This window comes from Alosa alosa, chromosome 24 (genome assembly GCF_017589495.1).
Source record: "Alosa alosa isolate M-15738 ecotype Scorff River chromosome 24, AALO_Geno_1.1, whole genome shotgun sequence".
NCBI classification, from domain to species: Eukaryota; Metazoa; Chordata; class Actinopteri; order Clupeiformes; family Clupeidae; genus Alosa; species Alosa alosa.
Genome location: NC_063212.1, coordinates 13,407,177 through 13,426,753, shown reverse-complemented (window position 1 = coordinate 13,426,753; position 19,577 = coordinate 13,407,177). Strand labels below are relative to the sequence as shown.

Here is a 19,577-nt window from a genome sequence, read left to right as displayed (position 1 = left end):
GGATTTTCTGTATAACAGTATTTTCAAATGGAATATCATTTTTATTTTTGACCATTAAAAACGTTGTTCTTACGTTGTTCTTTGTACTACATTCAACAGATTCAAACAGAGGAAAAATGTTCTAATGGTAATTTTAATTATCATAAATATTTCTAATGCAGAGATTTCAGGAGAAATGGAGCACAGCAGTCACTGAATATTAACATTGGTTCTTCTGTTTTATGTACATTTCTCAGTTGAACAAATCCATTCTCCTGGGCCAATCCAGTTCACCTCAGTACAGCCAGACTCCATCTCCTTAGTCTGGGGACCTCCTGAGATATGGAATGGCCAGAGTTTTAAAGTCACCTGGGAGAGTGGACAGCACAGAGGGAGTCAAGACTTCCCAAGTTTAAAAGCTTGTATTTGCAATCTATTACCTGGAGAGAAATATGAATTTAAGGTGGTCACCCTGGGTGAAGACAACCAGCAGAGTGAATATGTATCAGCGACTACATTCACAGGTACAGTTTGAGAAAGGTTTGGCACTAATGCAATATTTGAGTTGACAACCTCTGAATTAATAGCTATTGAAAACGAATCCCAATGACCTACCTAATCAGACCACACACACACACATGCATTTATTCATACAGGATATATATATACACACAGACACAGACAAGAGGAATGGTTTTATTTTACTGCATGTATTTCTTGTCTCTGTGTATTTCAATTGTAGAGATCCCTGCACCAGATGAGGTAATGGTGAACAATAATGAAAGTCCTGTGATGGTGACATGGAAGAAACCAGAGGGGCTGGACCAGGTTGAATATGTGATGTCACTTTGGAAGGAGGAAAAAGAGGGAGAGGAGTGTTTACACAGCATGACATTAGCATCTGAAAAATACCCCTTACCTGAACTGAAGCTCAATATAATATACACCATCAGAGTTTCTATCGTGCTGAAAAATGGCTATATGGGGAAAGCTACTACACACCGTTTTTGCAGAGGTAAAGACGAATTTCAAGTATATATATTCTTTCTGGCCCAATTTGGTGTGAAGTGAAATTACATATCCTCATCTGTGTTTCTTACACATTAGTGAAAACTAAAGACTAAAGATTATTTGATGGTTGAATATCTTAACCCTTAAAGGAGTACCGTCACACCGGTGTGACGGGAATGTTGAGAAATGAACATTCTAAAGAATATCTTGGTTCATTGAATTCAACATAGAATTTTAGAACCTTCAATTGTTGCGGAACTTAGAATGTTCAAAAACCTACACCTTTAAGGGTTAAAGCAACACCAAAGAACTTTTCCTCTGTCGCATGCACGCTAGTTGTTTATCCAGCACCGGCTTTGCAAATAATGATGTCCACAGACAAGGTAGAATATGTTGCATGATTTTATGAAAGTATGATGTATTGTGACATCAGATGGTTTCTTATGTCTCATTCCATCGAACTACAGATCCACTACCCGATCTGGCAAACTTACATAGTGCGGTTATTACATTACATTACATTTTTAGCAGACACTTCTTAACCAAAGTGACTTACATATGACAGCTATATTACAAGGGATAACATTGTCCCCGGAGCAACTTGGGGTTAAGTGCCTTGCTCAAGGGCACAACGGTGGAAGCCGGGAATTGAACCGACAACTTTCAGGCTACTGCATGCTAGCCCAGCTCCTTAACCACTAGACTACCACCGCCCTATATAGCCAATAGAGGGCCGCAAGCGAATGCAGAAGTGCTGTTCACCCTGTTACGAGTTGATTAACCACTGAAACGATTTTGGAAACATTATTTTAAGGTACAAAAAAACTCTTTGGTGTTGCTTTAACACGAAAAAGCTGACCAGTTCATTAGTTATTTAGTATATCTGGAGAGGGCTGGACTGGCCATCTGGCATACCCGGCATTTTCCCTGTGGGCCGGTGTACCTTTGGGCCGATCCAATAAAATTATTATTTATTATCGTTATTTTAAACTATGGGAAACAATCGGCCCAAAGCAAGGCCAGTCAGCGGCCCATTGGTTCTTTTCTATACTGACACTAGACTGGTCCAACAACAATGCTCCACCCCTCCCACATTGGCTCAGAGCCAAAATCCTGCGCATGTAGAAGTTGCGGCAGGTAAAGGCGGGATGTGAATTGTGCAAAAATGTGCTGTACCCGACATTGCAAGTAGCCTATGTAAGAAACAGTTTGAACTTCGGTGAGGAGAGGTAAGCAAACATAGACTATTACACGACAGAGGGACATTGATTAGGAGGAGAATGTAGGGCGTGGCAAACGTATAGCTTCATAATTAACGGGCTCACAGATAGAGACCGACCGATTTGGGTTTTTCTAAAGCCGATGCCGATACCAATTTTTAGCGGTCGGAGTCAGCCGATAGCCGATGTGACCTGCCGATTTTTTGGGCCGATTTTTAGGGCCGATATGCTATCGTATTATCCTTAATTGGCATGCTAAAAATCATACTAGTAAGAGGAGGCACAACACCTGTAAAATTCACACGATTCATTGAAAATTGAACATTAAAAAATCAACATATGATAAATAACATATGTTCTATATATACACTATATATTTATGTATATAGTAGAAATATTATGTAGGCTATTATATAAAAATGACTGTAGGGGCCTACTCATCGATTCATAACAACAAGAATTAACAAATGTATGACTTGCAGTCTGTTAGTCTATTAATTATTCATTTTAATATGTTTAACAGGGTGCAAGAAGACTTCCATGATGTGACAACTTCAGATAGTTACTTCAAAACGGCAAAATACATGTTCAGGTTATACAGTTTCACTGTGGAACTTCCATGCCTTACCACAGACCTAGGTTTCAACAATATAAAACTCTGTCTCCCAGCATGCTGTGAGCATGCATCAAATCAAACACGTATACATCGCGAAAACAAATTGACACGGGATGACAATGTTTTAAAACGTTCCCTTTAACTGGCACACCATGATAAAAGTGATGAAAAAAATATTTTTTTGTTTTATCTTGCTCTATTAGGCTGTAGTATGAAAAATCTGTGATTTTTTTTCAAAGGACCCTCCCATTCAATTACTATGAACCTCTACCAAACGGTTGAGGTGCCAGTTTAGGGTAAAAGTCAGTTATCTGACTTTGGCATGAGATTATTGTGTTTTACTGAAAGAAAAAAGTTTTTTTTTTCCAGAAAAAGTGGTATTATCTTGTAGCCCTGGTCCCAGAGTTTAAGAAAAATCATGTTAACAAGAAATAAACTCATTCCCACTCTACCTTCAGACCACTTAAGAAAATTTACCATTGAAATGAATGGGATTTTATGGATTTAGGTGAAGAACGTGTACACATAATACATTTTGGTCTGTACCATGAAGAGAACATTGGGTATTGATAAATCGGGTATATGGCTGATAAATCGGGTATATGGCTGTTCACTTGTTATTTGTGCGTCCTTTTTTCCTCAATCATTTCACTTAGATTGTCCGTTACTTAAGTTTAGATCATAACATAGCAGTCACCGGTGTTGAGGGCGGGGGCTTGCATAGTCGGCGCATTCCTAACGCACTCGTAGCCACAACGCTAAGCAACTTTCATTTCTTCTTCAACTCTAATGCAGTTGAAAACGAATGGACATGGGATGACAGTGTTATAAAGCGTTCACATGCGTCCTCTTTTTGTTATTTTCACTTAGATTGTCCGTTACTATAGTTTAGATCGAAACATCACGCTGGTCACCAGGGCTGTGTTTCTCGACAGTGTCGTTGCTAACTAAGTTAGCAACTTATTTGGTTGCAATGCAATTTCCCATAGGCAACCTACTAAGTTGCTAACTGGTTAGCAACAATGCTTTCGAGAAGCGGGGTCCAGCATTGAGGGGACTTGCCGGCGCATTCCCAACACACTTTCGGTAAATGAAGCAACATCACAGATTACAACCATAAGAGAAATCATAAGAGAAAATATACGACTTTGGGACACTGGAATGTAAAAATTGATGCCTTACCTGTAGACAGTCTTGCTCCTTCTTGAAACCAAAGATTTTCTTAGTTCTAAATAGACCGTCTCGCACTGTGTTCCAAGTAGCTGCCCGCCTGACTTAAAATCGGTGCGGCCAAATAAGAAAATCGGCCGATGCCGATTGATTAAAAAATAGCAAAAATCGGCCGATTAAATCGGCTGGCCGATCGGTCGGTCTCTACTCACAGAGTCTGGTCTAGGTAACATGTTATGTTGCTGATGATGATGACAATTGGTGTAGCCAGCCACTCGATCAGTCAAATGGCACAGGATACTATACTTTAAGCGTTTTTATTGCTAACATTGCTCCTTTACATTATCATATTTCCAGCTGAAGCCTCAACATTTTTTTTTTTTTTGTCAGCGTAGATTTTTGGCTAGGCCCACCATATCACTGGCTATCATATCCCTTTAACTGGCACACCATGATAAAAGTGATGAAAAAAATATTTTTTTGTTTTATCTTGCTCTATTAGGCTGTAGTATGAAAAATCTGATTTTTTTTCAAAGGACCCTCCCATTCAATTTCTATGAACCTCTACCAAACGGTTGAGGTGCCAGTTTAGGGCGAAAAAGATATCAAAGCAACAAGAGGGTTGAGTCTGAATGACACGGAGTTCAGACTCATATTGCTCCTCATAACCATCTATTAAAAAAAGTGTTTTTTCTTTTCTTTTTGAGCACGTCCGAATCCCAGGACATAACGCACTCGACCTTATAGGCTCGAGATATAATTCCAAAGGGGGCAGATAGGGGCCTACTGCACTTAAAACTTAAAAAGATTGAACAAAACTTCCCGAAATTTTAAATTGCGATCAGTGACTGGCATCGGGTGAAGCTTTTCGAAGTTGAACAGGCTATTAAAAACTATTTGCGCACCTCAATGTCACAGGGGAGACTGGGCTCTCCCTTCTATGAATTGAAAAAGACGTTATGACCTGCAAACTGGCCTATGATTTCATTGCTGAGTTCGCGGCAAAGCAAGACAATGTTTTTTTTAGAGTCAGGATATGGCGAGTCAGTGTCATTTATTAGTCCAATGTTAGCCTACAGACCAGTTTCCATAGTGCACATCTTATCAACAGTTTGAATGTCGTGTGTGTTTCTGCTCATTGACAAATACTGTTCAGCACAATGATTCATGCCCAATTAATTTCCCCTGTTTAAGTGTTTGCATTGGTAACACTATTTGGTTTCGTGATGTAGCCTATGATAAACACCATATGGCCAAATATGTGACTCAGCTAATGTTGTAGGCTATACAATTTCCCCTCTTAAAGACAAGCTGGTGTAGCTTATTAGACTAGGCTACTAAAATGCACCGACGGTAGCCTTGGCTATGTGTATTGCATGATTTCATGCACGTAAGTTCATGCATCTGTCAAGTTCGCACAGGGCCTCGCACCATCTGTCAAGTTCGCACAGGGCCTCGCACCATCTGTCAAGTTGCACAGGGCCTCGCACCCCCTTGCGACGGCCCTGCAGCTCCTCCTAAGACAGCGAGGAAAAAGTTAAAATCTGCTGCTATAAACCCGGGAAATGTTGACAGGTTTGTTTCGGTCCCGGTGATTATTTGTGAAATTGTGCAAACGACAGCCTTTTCAAGGCATTTTAAGGTCGTAGCATGCAAGCTCCCAAATTGACCCAGTAGCCTACAGAAGGCATCAATAAATTGTTGGGACTGGGGAGGGTCATGCGTTTTTTCTCAATCACTTTGGAGGGTCAAATTTCTTGCTGGCGAGGGAGGGTCACATCTTTTTTGACTAACACTCCCAAGACTCCTCCGGTAGCCCCTTAAATAAACTAGATGTACCGCAGAGCGGTACAAAATATGACCGCTGCCCAGTCCAGCACATGTTTTCCACAAAAATAAGTCACGCTGAAAGGCATATATGATTCTAACTGTCTCACTGAATTGCATTATGCACACTTAATTCTCACTGGTATCTGCTAGACAACAAGTACCAAAACATGATTAGTTCATAGATTTCACATGTAATATACATTTTATACAACCCCACCCCCATCTTGCGTGTTCATAATTCTGAGAAATTCTTGAATTGTGTGCGTGTACATGTTTATGTTTATGTGTGTGTGGGTGGGTGTGTGTGCATGTGTGTGTTTGCCTGTTTATGTGCCTGTGTGTGTGCATGTGCATGTGCATGCATGCGTATATATGTCTACTGTGTGAGTATGTGTCATACGTAGGATTACTGTGAATGTATGTGTGTGTGTGTGTGTATCTGTTTATGCACATGTGTGCATATGGAATGGGTTTACATGACCCCTGAAGGCAAACATACGCAAAAAATTGGTCATCCTAGGCCCTACGGTTCTCAAGATATTCACAGAAAACTGTGTCTGCCCTACCCTCCTTTCGGGGGGGTCCAGTCCAGTGGGGGGGCTACAGATCAAAATAAAAAGTGATGGTTCCATGCTATCCATGTGGGGTTATATGCCCACCAAGTTTCGTGTACCCCGGTCTTTCAGTGTCCCGGGAATCCTTGTTGGTGTACGGTCACTAAATGTACACATAAATTATTTTATTGTAAGGCCCCCATGAACGACAGTCCACGAAAACTTGGCATGCATTCGGAGGGTGTCAATTTCGTGCAGTTTTGACCATGTCAGCCAGAGATATTGTTATGAAAACACCTAATGTTTTGCTTTTTAATTTTTAACTAGGTGGCGCTATACATGAAATAAGTGGTAATGGAATAGGTTGACATGCCCCCTTAAGACCAACATACAAAAAAAAGGTGGACCTCCTAGGCCCTACGGTTCTCGAGATATTCACAGAAAACTGTCTCCGGCCACCTACAGGCCAGTTGGTGTATAGTAACATAAATTAATTTATTGTGTGGCCCCCATGAGCGGAATTCCACGAAACTTGGCGTGCATTCAGAGGGTGTCATAATGATCCTACACTTCCAATTTCATGCAGTTTTGACTATGTTAGGTCACAGATAACTGCGATTACAACACCTCATTTTTACTTTTTTGTGTTTAACTAGGTGGCGCTATACATGAAATGAGTGGTTATGGAATGGGTTGACTTGGCCCTTTGAGATCAACATACAAAAAAAATGGTCCTCCTAAACCCTACGGTTCTCGAGATATTCACAGAAAACTGTGTCTGCCCTACCCTCCTTTCGGGGGGGTCCAGTCCAGCGGGGGGCTACAGATCAAAACAAAAACAGGAGGTTCCATGCTATCCATGTGGGGTTACATGCCCACCAAGTTTCGTGTACCCCGGTCTTACAGTGTCCCGGGAATCGTTGACGGAAATTTGGACATGCGAAAAAGAAAAAAAAAAAAAAAATCTGACTAAACCTTCGCTGCGCGGCGGTCATAATAACGAACAGTCCCTAATTGATAATAGCCTGTAGGCCTACACCAGCAATTGTTGAACATTTACCTGTACAGGACATTGACAGTAGCCCAGCCTAACAAGCAGAAATTGCAAAAGACGCAATTAATCAGAAATAAATAATGTAATCGGCACGCTTTATTTAACAAACTGCAAGCGACAAGAGGGTTGAGTTCGCTGTGAGGCCAAACCCAAGAGCAGAGCTTATCTGTTAAGGCACTCGATAGGCTATATGGTAACTAGCTGTGTGCGCCTGGAAAGACAATAGAAGATGCTTTCTGAATAGCACAGCGAAGACGGCTCTGGTCATCCCATACCCTGTAGCCTACCATTATGACTTGTTGCCGTTTTGGGACATTAAGCTTTTTCACGTTAACCCCCCCTCCCCCATCCCCTTCTTTCACAAGCAGTGGGGGAGCGCGGGGCACAAAGTAACACTTTTTGGTAGACAAAGGAGGGTTCTCCGCGCTTCTGTCATTTGGCGACAATCCGGTGCAACCAGGCCAGGACAGATATTTTAGAAAGGAGAGACGCCGGTGCAGCTCAGATTGTCAGACACCAAACAGGACGAGGGACCACAAAAGCGCCACGCTAGAATGTTTATTTAAGGGTTGGGGTTACAGGGGTTCCGGAGTTCCAGAGTCGCGGTGTGTTCCCCCAATAGCCGAAAGCAGCAATGGCAGGAGCTGGATGATCCAGGAAGTCCTGGGGAAACACACACACAACAGCAATTGAAACGAAGCAGCAGTACAGTCAAGGGCTAGGCTGTATTCAGAGAAGAGAGACGGAAGGCAGGTCAAGATTACCGGGCTGGAGATCAAAGAGGTAGTCGAGCCGGTCTGGGTTCACAGGCAAAGAGTCAGAGTCGCTTTCCAAGACAGGCAGGTAACTGGTGTGGGTTTGCAGACGATCTGACAAATGTGGACTGAAAAGCAAGGCTTTAAATACAGGGCATGATGAGTGGTGAATGCAGTGCAGCTGGTAGGTAAACGAGGGTGAGGCAGAGCAGAGCAGGAACAGGTGGAGGTCATCAGGCTTTAATCAGCGCGTGTTACCAGGCAGAGAGAGAGCTCATGACACAGATGTCTTCTTAATTTTCTTTATTCTTTAGTAAAAGGTGCAGAACATTATTAAACTTTGACTAACGTTTCGATGTGTCGATGTTTTTGACTAACGAACATCGAAACGTTAGCTGTTGTAGGCAAAGGCTATATTTAACCTCATTAGTGTAGTATTAAATCAGAACTATTCACAAGGTTTCTGGGCAGCATATTTATGTTCTGTTAGCAAGCAAACTTCTCATGACTGCCGACAAAGTAGCCTACTGCCAGCTGACGAAGCTCTCATTTTAAAACATTACTGAGAGACAGGCACTCAAGACATCTTGCCACTGAATCCAAAACTATGTTTAACATTATGTACAAAGCTTATAGGCTACAGTGGACTAGATGTTGCAGGTGCTGCTAAAAACACAGAGAAACGCACTGAAAACTCGGCCAATCACAGCCCTTGCTGTCAAATGCTCCGTCCGGTTCGACCATGGAACGCCACAGCGGACTATGCTTCCCCCAAGCGGCTGCAGTTGTACTTACATTTCACCCAGCTGCGTGAATCACCTTGATGGTGAATGAAGTGTCAATTCTTAACTGGGACCCACTGTATATAAACCATATATTTTCTGAAAGCTTAGACCCTCAGGATGTGATCTAACATGACATGAGACATGTCCCACCCTCCTCATTAGTATGCAGCCCCTGCATAACACATTGGGTATTGATAAATCGGGTATATGGCTGACCCAATATATTATGCTTGGGCAATGGGCAGCATACTAATGAGGAGGGTGGGACATGTCTCATGTCATGTTAGATTACATCCTGACGGTCTAAGCTTTCAGAAAATATATGGTTTATATAGTTGAATCAGTTACCCCTTCATGGTACAGACCAAAATGTATTGAATTGCATTGAATTACATAGCTAATAAGCCTATTTGATATATTTCATGCGTATGCATGCTTTTTAAACATATGCTGTGTTTACAGTAGTAGTATACATTTGAAAACAGTACCGTATTTTCTGGACTATAAGTCATAGTTTGGCTGGTCCTGCAACTTATAGTCAGGTGCGACTTATATATGAAAAAATATATAATTGAACATGTTTTTAAATGTTAATTTATATTAACTGACATGAACCCTCACGCGAAACATTACGCCTACAGCCGCCAGAGAGAGCTCTCAAATGCACAAGTCCTGTGCACTTTCAGTCAGAGATTAGTGCTTGCACTACGCCCTGAAACACACGCGTGCATACCTAAATCGTCAAATTATGGCAGGGATTCTATTTATAGCCGGGCCTCAGATTTGGACAAATAAAAGCCAGTATAATTTTGTTTTTAATTTAACTCATAAAATAGCTCTTCTTAATATTTTATATTGTTGGTTTGTATTGTTGCCAATGAAAAGTCATTTACACCATGAGTCTCCAACACGTTGCTCTCATTGCTCTCAAGCTAGTCACATGCCGCACCCTTCTGAGCTACAGGCTGAAGCCTACATTTAAACACAATTGTTGCTGCCAGGCATCAGCCTATGAATTTTATTAAAAAGTAAATCATGCATAATTTAAAAAATAACTACATTTAGGCTATCTTAGACATCTTTGGCTATACGGAATAAGGTTTCCCTTGCAGCACAGCACACGAATGAATGAAAGCGCGGATACCTTATCTTGCAATAAGTGGATGGCAATCGAAATTCCCGACACTATTAAACTTAATAGTAAGCCATTAAATACCCCACAGATTTCAGTGGTCATCAGTCCCGATATTTAGCAATATAATCAACAGTCCAAACGTAAATTAAATCTCAAATTAAACATCTGCTTTTGATAGCCTACCCATGCCGCTCCAAACGAAAAGTAGGCCTATGTCTCACAATAAAACGCAAGAAACAAAGGACTATATTATAGCTGACTCGAATACAAGCCATGGCCAAATAAAGGTGCTGTGCTTTGCGCAGCCTAAATTTGAGGATTTACGAGTCTCCTAAACATTCCTCACCTGTTATCTAGACATGCATGAAAACATTTGAAAACAAAACGCACTGCCATGTAATATTTGATCGCTGTTTTGCTACTAATTATCTTTCACGTAATGAATATGCACAGAAAGTAAAAGGAGGCCTAATGTGCGTGTCTGTAGCTGTCTGTTCACGTCCGCAATCGAACGTCAAATAGAGAAGTCATCCATGTTCTCTACGTTATAGCCTAGGCGGTCATGCTTCTGTATTTGCAAAATTCCTGACGGTTCCTGATCGCTAAATGTTTGTTTTCCTTTCCTGTCGATAGTGGTTGATGTTGAAGCACCTAGGCTATAATTTGACTTCAGCGGTGACAAATCCTGCTGAGAGAGAGAGAGAGAGAGAGCAACGAAAAAGAGGCACCCCCAAAGTGGTCCTGCGCGCGCGTGTGTGTATCTCTGCATGGGATTCAATTGAAGTCAGAGTTGGTCCGTCAATAGTCCCGCATCCATTATTATATTAATGTCAGACAGGGTACAGGGTAAAATGTGTGGGAATCTCTCGCATTATGATGGCTAGATTTGCGGGACTTTTATTATTATGCTCAATACTAAGTAATAATTTATTCAAGAATACCCGCAATTCGCTGGAATTTAGACCCTTTAAATGTGCATCTTTTTTTCTCTCGCTCTCTCGGAGGTGGCCAGCCAAGCAATTGTTTTGCTGCATGCCAGCCTGTGCCAATATATCGTACAAAAGGATTGATTGCATTGCATTCTCCACATTTTCAGCTAAATTTTCATGTACCACATCAGCATTTGAGTTCAGTGATTTTTTTGTAAATTGCTATACAATTAGGCCGTTTTAGGTGTCGGGCCTTGCCACTATTCACTCCTTCTTCATTAAAATTCCCTGTAGAATTCTCAATATTTTTGGCCTCAATGTGTACAGTTACATAGTCTGTCTGTTCTTAGTCTTGGATTTTGTGAAATACATTTCTAAATATCACCTGCTTGCTGCAGCTTCGGTCTGCACGTCAATTTAAACCTGCATCTTTTTCTCTCTCAAGCATTTAATCTGCTGCCAGCTTGTATCTCCACATCGTCCAAAATGCTTGATTGCATTGCATTCTCCACATATTTAGCTACATTTTCATGTACCACATCAGCATTTTTGTTCTGTGAATCTTTTGTAAATTGCTTTACAAATACCGTCGGGCCTATTGCCATGGCTTGCCTCAGCTTAGGTCACGTCCTTTTAAAACCGTCTTTTTCTCTATCGTGAGCATTTAATCTGCTGCCAGCTTGTAACTCCACATCGCCCAAAATGCTTGATTGCATTGTATTCTCCACATTTTAGATACATTTTGGTGCACCTCATGGCATTTTCTTTCAGTGAATCTTTTGCTTTGCAATTCTTCCTGCCCTCCTCTTGGCTGCCTTCACTCCATCTTCATTAATCTTTTTGGCCTCAATAATCCAGTTACATAGTCTCTGTTTTTGGTTTTGGATTTTGTGAAATACATTTCTAAATAAATGCGACTTATAGTCCGGTGCGACTTATATATGTTTTTTTCCTGCTCATGACGCATTTTTTGACTGATGCGACTTATACTCAGGAGCGACTTATAGTCCGGAAAATACGGTATATAATGGTTAATATGATTAATTCATAAACTTTGTCATGTTTTCTAGTATTATCGATACAGAAAGAAGACTTTTACCATAAACTGGCACCTCAACCGTTTGGTTGAGCATGTTTTCAAAAAATGATTTGACCATGAAAATATGTATATATATTTAATGTAAGTTTATACATGTTATTCCACTTTATTTTAACATAATAATGAAGAAAAAAAGTCTTACTTTTTTAAAAAACTTGGTAAATGTGACTCCACAAAATATGGCCGAAATCGCGAAAATTTATTTCTTAAATTGCGTATGATAAGAAGGTGTGGCCTTCGACATTACAGAGGTACTGAGCAAATATTTTGTTATTATCATCTAGTACTCAAGTGGTAGATATGCCTCCATATGTTTAAATTCAAAATAGTTGGATTTTTTGGTAAGATATTGTGTCTTAAAGTGTGCTCTACCAAACGGTTGGGCAGGCAGTTAAAGGGATATAACATAATATGAGCATTATTTGACTAAGGGTTCCCCTGGTAAACATGGGTGAAAATACAATATTTCAAGTCATCATCATGCAAAAGGCAACTGAAAGATTAACATGATCACTGAGAGACTCAATGAGCTCATGGAACTTTACTATTAGGAGCATGTATTTATGGACCCTTTCAACAAGGTAAACAAAAACAATGCTTGAACGTTCTATTTGGGCCCCAATCTACTTCCTCTACATTAAGATAACATATGGAATGTTAAAAAGGAAGCCTTGTGGGGCCAACTATGATGCTGATAATGGAACTCTCTTGAAAGGGTCCATACTTTAAATATGGAGATTGTGTACTCCAGCCACCTCGGACCACCAAGGAGTTAGAGAGAGCGAGTGATTCCAGTCTTGTTCACTTGCACTGCTCCATAGCACTTAGTTCAATATTCATATTTAAGATACTGTCAGGAGTCTGTCTGACCGATTATAGTGGGCCGTTCGGTCCAAAAATGACTGGGCTGATTTTTTGTCCCAGTCCAGCCCTGTATCTGGATAAAGTGTTGGTAGAAAATGGGGGGCTATTACTGATAGTAGGCTACGGAAAAAAGGAAAAATATGTAAGCCGGTCATTATTGGGAAAATAAGTCCCGACAGGGCAAACCGGACCCTGACGCGCAGCGGAGGGGTCTTGTTCTGCCCTGAAGGGACTTATTGGGACTTATGACCGGCGTTCTATATAATACATTATCCCGCTTATTACACGGCTACTTGCCAAAACGAAATAATAAACTCCCCACGATGTGACTCTTTAGCCTACATAGCCTAGGCTATAGCCTATTTGTTACCGTTTCATCTTGGCTTTTGGTGAGAAACAAATAGTTCGACAACAGCACACGGTGAACTTGAATCAAACATTCTTTAGAACAAAGCTGATCAACCGTCTACTTTCACTTTTGAATGAAGTTCCAGTCCTTGCGCAGTAATATGAAAGACGTAAATTAGAAGCACAAAGCCCATTTTCCTTGACAGTGGTCTGTTATACTTAGCAACGGTCTGTTATTGAGAATTAGCAGACCACCGAACGTTGAGGTCTCATTCAAGTGAATGGAGCATTCTTCAGCACTCTGAAGAGCCGTGTAATAATGTATGGTTATTTATTCATGCACAGCATTATGTAGATATTACTGTTGCTATTACATTAGGCCTTCTACACGCTGTGTAGTATGATGTGTGCCTATGCCTCTATATTTGCTGATGCGTTGATTGAAATAAGACCTGTTTTCCTGAAAATGATCTCCATCTTTGCCCTCCATCTCAGCACTAACTGCTCTCCTATAGTATGTTAGTTGTCCTCCTTTCCAACAACTCTACCTTTCTGTCAGAGTGGCTGGCTACAGGCATGCACAAACATGTCCTTAAAACAACCGTTAAAGGAAAATTCCGGTATTTAGCACTTTGAGTCCCTTTTCTGGTTTGTTTTGGATGAACTAGAGTGGTGGACACCGAAATTTTGACGATTGGTCCTGTCTCGACCTTTCTGACTCGTTTTGAATCGCCTTTGACTGCTCAGGGTGGCTATCTACAGGCATGCATAAACATGTCCTTAAAACAACCCTTAACGTTTTCAAAACTTATCCTTTAATTGCCCTAGCAAACACCTCTAGAATGTCAACCTAGCAACCACCATAGCAACCAACATAATTACCCTAGCAACCACCATAGCAACTGTGTTATTTTGCATAGCAACCACCATATGTACCCTAGCAACACCCTAGCAACCATCCTAATTACCCTAGCAACCATGCAAATGAACCTAGCAACAACCTTGCAACCACCACTATAATGTGACCCTAATACCATAGCAACCAGCATAGCAACCGTGTTATGTATGCATTTTGGCTTATTGGATGTTGCGTTAATGCAGATAACTTTTGATCCGTGTGCCAAATTTTCAAAAATGAGGTACTGTTGCAAACCTTTTGGCAAACTGCACCTGATCAAACCCACTCTTGCATTTCCTCGGAAGTTGAATCTAAAAAAAATATGTCAAAAAACACCAATATGTCTAGTAATGTTAGTGCTTTCTCTGATGGATCATCAAACTAGACTAGTTATATTAACCTGTTAGCCTGTGACAATTTTGATTTGAACACTTTTTTTCCCCTCAAGTTCACAAGGCCAAAATTGCCTGCAGTTGAAGAAACACATATGTATTTGCAAGCTAGTTCGGTTGTTCATAAACCAACAAAGGAAGTTACATTGTCCATGTAGGCTAATGCAAGTGGTTAAACATCACTTACCATAGCCTCACTGGCCTGTTTATGACATCAACTAAAGGGTATGCTACTTGGAGAGCACAGACCTTTGCAAATGTCAATATCTCGCAGTGTTACTCAAATTGGAACTATATGATTATAGAACAAGTAGTTTTTCCATAATCCTGTTTAATGTTACACACAAACAAACACGGTGACAGGCTACAAACTTATGATGGCTAATTATAAAACCTAAATCCATCCAAAACTGAAATATTGGCACTGTGCCTGGTCCACAATCCACAAATGTATGGCGGAATCTGTAGGAGCATATATGTATTTTTGTTATACATATTTCAAGCAAGTTTCCTGTCTAGCAACCAGATTGCCTGAGATATATGGTCACTTCCTGTTTGGCAGCTTCGCCACCAATTTCAATTGATGGGTACGGGTGAACGGTTTTAGATATGGCTACAAAAAGCACCACTTTTGTGAGGCTTGGTCTGAATATCATTTGTGTCAAGTTTGTCAATGTGTGAACTTTTTAATGTTTTTGATTAAAGTTAAAGTGTAAATTCAGTGTAAATTGACCCATAGCCCTGTTGTATAACCTCACCACATGCAGCCCATCGGGAAAAGAATGAGACAATTTGAGACAACGTAGGCCAAGTTATGGACAGGCAGCTAAAAGCAGACCCATGGGGCATCAAAACGGAAATTGAAAGTAACTCCCCTCTTACCCATGGGTCTGCTTTAAGCTGCCTGTCCATAACTTGGCCTATGTTGTCCCAAATTATCTCATTTTTTTTCTTATGGGCTGCATGTGATGAGCTTGAACAACAGGACTATGGGTCAATTTACACTGAACTTACACTTTAAATTCAATATGGTAGTCGGCCGAATCAGTTACGTTGATGTCACAATTTGGCCTGTATCGGCCTAAGGATCCCCCACAGTATTACCAGACAGCACTAGTAAGTTTAAATTCCGAACACATCAACAGCTAGAGGCCAAAATGTATTTTTGCTAATTGCAGCACCCCAAATTTCTTGAGTGTCCTCCCCATGGGGTCATGAGTCCATGGGCTTAGTTTGGTGTTGATACATGTAAGGGTTGCTGAGATATGAGCTCACTTTAATGTTTGCCGCCTTCACCGCCAATTTCGATTGGCTGTTACGGCGAACGGTTTTAGATTTAGTTTCACTTTTGATAAAATCCAATATGGTGGAATATTAATCATGGCGGAAATTGAGGGCATAAGGTGGGTTGAACTCGGCTTGGTCCAAGGATTCCAACGATACCTCATTTTTGACAATCAATCAACAGTTACAGTATGTGTGTGAACGCACATCCAAATTTGGCCTGTTGGTGGCGCTAGAGCGCTTGAGTTGCCGACATGAAAGTTGGTGAGATGAATCATGGGACTGTCCCCAATCAGTGTACCAAATTTCACAACTTTTTACCAGACGGTTCTATGGGCTGCCATTGACTTCAGTGGCGGAATAATAATAATAGGGAAGAAAACATAGTAACACAATGGGTGCCTTCGCTGCTTGGCCCCCAATAATCAAAAATTACCTAGTAATATTTTTCAGTTTCTCTTACAGTGCCAGCACCAGAGAAACTCAGAATGATTTCAAAGACTTCATCATCTGTTCATCTCATATGGGAGCCACCACTTGGGATGGAAGAGACTCCATACTCCTACCAGATCTCTTACCACACTGGAGGACCAGAATCAGAGCCCATTCCTGCAGATTCATGCAGCGTTGTAATTAAAAACCTGAAGCCATGCACTGACTATTTAGTCAACGTCCGCACTAAGCTGAAGAATGGGGAAATGAGTGAACCTTTTGGCATGGGAGTTTTTACAGGTGAGAATTGTTGTTATAAAAAAACGTTATATAAAAAGTAAAGAGCTTCTCAGCTAGCACACTAACTGAAAACTAGTGGTTTCAGCATGCACTTGCTGCCAAACTAACTAGTGTTTGCTTCTTTGGTTTCCTGTTCAATAAAGAAAATAACAAACTCCTGGGAATCATAATTGTACAAATATTCAGTTTAAAACTGGTAATCCAACCATATCTGAAACTAGTCACTAAGGTTTAATGACTGTATTTACAGACAATTTATGAAGGACTCTTGATGAATGTAATTTGCTAATCTTGTTGTGTTTCACCACAAACAGGCTTTTAAAAAGTTATATATTAATCAGCTTTTCTAGCCTTTTTGATTGGATAGGAGAGTGGGGAGGAAATGAGTGGGAGAGAGAGATTGGAAATTGGGAAACCTGAGGTTGGCCTTTAACTTTAGCCCAAATGCATGCTACCACTGCACTACGGTTCCTCCCATAAGTAGGCTCCAGCTCTGCTCAGACAGGATGAACTTGTGACATGGAAATTGTATGTTAAAAAGTTTTTTTTAAATATCTTTGAAATAATATATTTTTTTATTTTAGCTGTGCCAGTCCCAGAGCAGCTCATTGTGGTTTTAGAGACTGCAAGGTCTGTTCATCTCAGATGGAACCCACCACATGGGATAGAGACTCCACTCTCCTACCAGATCTCTTACCGCAGTGGAGGACCAGAATCAAATCCCATTTCTGCAGATTCATGCAGTGCTGTCATCACAGGTCTGCAACCAGACACCAAGTATGATATCAGCGTCTGCACCAAGGTCACAAACGGGGAAATGAGTGCTCCTGTTAAACAACAAGTCCACACAGGTGAGAACTGTTGTCATAAAAACAAGTAAGGAGCTTCTCAGCCAACATACTAGCTGAAAAGTAGTTGTTTCAGCGTGCACTTGCTGTCTAACTGACTAATGTTTGCATCTTTGGTGAAGTGCTTTCCTGACCAATACACTGCATTCCAAATTATTATGCAAATTAAATTTTTCTCAGATTTTCCTAAATAGTTGATGCAAATGACAGTCAGTATAATTTTCAAGTCATCAACTGTTGGCATGGTTCATCTGAAGGCATGGTTCATCTTTTTGTACCACGAAAGAAAGTGGTCAGTCAGAAACTCTACATACTTTGCCAAGGTCATTTTCCCTAAAGGGGCCTACCAGCTCTCTCTCCATGATTCCGGCCCAAAACATGACGAAAACAAACACCTCCTTGCTGACGTCTCAGCCTTGTTGGGACATGGTGGCCATTTACCAACCATCCATTACTCCATCCATCTGGACCATCCAGGGTTGCACCGCACTCATCCGTAAACAAATCTTTGAAAATTAGTCTTCATGTATTCCTGAGCCCACTGCAACCATTTCTGCTTGTGAGCATTGTTTAAGGGTGGCTGAATAGTAGGTTTATGCACACTTGCAAACTTCTTGAGGATCCTACACCTTGAGGTTTGCGGGACTCCAGAGGCAGCAGCGGCTTCGAATACCTGTTTGCTGCTTTGCAATGGCATTTTAGCAGCTGCTCTCTTAATTCTATGAATTTGTCTGGCAGAAACCTTATTATGCCTTTGTCTGCACGAACCCACCTGTGCTCAGAATCAGCGACAAATTTCTTCACAGTACGATGATCACGCATACGTTTTCGGGAAATATCCAATGTTTTCATACCTTGTCCAAGGTAGTGCACAATTTCACGATTTTCAGCAGCAGAGAGATCCTTTTTCTTTCCCATATTGCTTGAAACTTGTGGCATGCTTAATAATGTGGAACATCCTTCTTAAGTAGATTTCCTTTGATTGGGCTCACCTGGCACAGGTGTCTGAGATTGATTTCAATGATCCAAAGAGTCCTGAGACACTATATCATATGAGTTTAATTGAAAAACAAAAAAATAAATCCAATTTGCATAATAATTTGGAACACCGTATAAAGCAAATAGCAAACTCCTGGGAATCTTGTATGAGCAAATATTCAATTCAAACCTGGGAATTCTACGATATTTGAAACTTTAACCACTAAGGGCACTATCGTACACAGGCGCCAAGCACCACACAAAGCTTGTTCTTATCTTACACCCAATTTAGTAATTTTTCACCATGAGCATGATTCAAATCATGATTCATGATTTATATTACACCCACTAAAAATCTGGTTACACTTTACTTGACAGTGTTTATGAACGTGTCATAAACAAGTCATGAACGTTTATGACATAACGCTTCTGTTATTAGGGACACCAGGCAACGTTTTCGTGTTAATTAATCATCTTCGTAAGTCGGTATATGGTTAAATGACTCATGAAGACTCTCTCGCCCGTCCCCTACTGCCTGTAAGAAGAATATCCCACTTGCAAGTTCGGTGTATCCGACCCGCCAACCTTCAGTCTCACAAAGTCTCAGACATCGCGAGAAGCAGGATCAGTTTACATCCTGCATCCCCAGCACAGAGGCAGGCTAACGAAACGTGTGTATAATGGCAGAGCCGGCGAAGAAGCGGCAAAACCCTTGACGGAAGATGCAAAGAAAAGGAAAAGAGCTTCAGACCGAGCGAGGGCTCCCACACGTATCGACACGTACAGACACTAGGGGGTAACCTGACTCTCGCCAGATGAATTTCATTCCGCTTAGCTCCGCCTAGCTTCACTCACATCCATCTGGGACCTCTTCCATTGAGAGTGATTTCTGCATCAGATTTTATGCTAGAGCCAATCAGGACGCAGGGCGGGAGTTTTATAGATGTGACATAGCGTAGAAGCGACTGTGAGACTGTTATTAGCGTCACGGGTTGGCTTCGATGTGAGTGGTTGAAGTAGCACGTCAATAGATGACGGACAAATGGCTTATTCAATCATATGCAAGCATTTTTTGATTAGGCCCAGACTTCTGAAG

At 41.0% G+C, this 19,577-nt stretch overlaps 1 protein-coding gene across 3 annotated transcripts in view; it reads left to right on the top strand.

The window, feature by feature from the left end:
- Positions 1–19,577, top strand: part of LOC125289805 (fibronectin-like) — a 60,635-nt gene that overhangs the window by 15,110 nt on the left and 25,948 nt on the right. For 2 of the 3 annotated variants that reach the window (XM_048236812.1, XM_048236811.1), the window contains exons 4-8: positions 100–127; positions 237–503; positions 722–994; positions 16,377–16,655; positions 17,240–17,506. In XM_048236812.1, coding sequence (XP_048092769.1) covers positions 100–127; positions 237–503; positions 722–994; positions 16,377–16,655; positions 17,240–17,506 — 1,114 coding nt within the window. The remainder of the gene's footprint in view (positions 1–99; positions 128–236; positions 504–721; positions 995–16,376; positions 16,656–17,239; positions 17,507–19,577) is intronic. The other variant, XM_048236814.1, reaches the window with a different exon arrangement.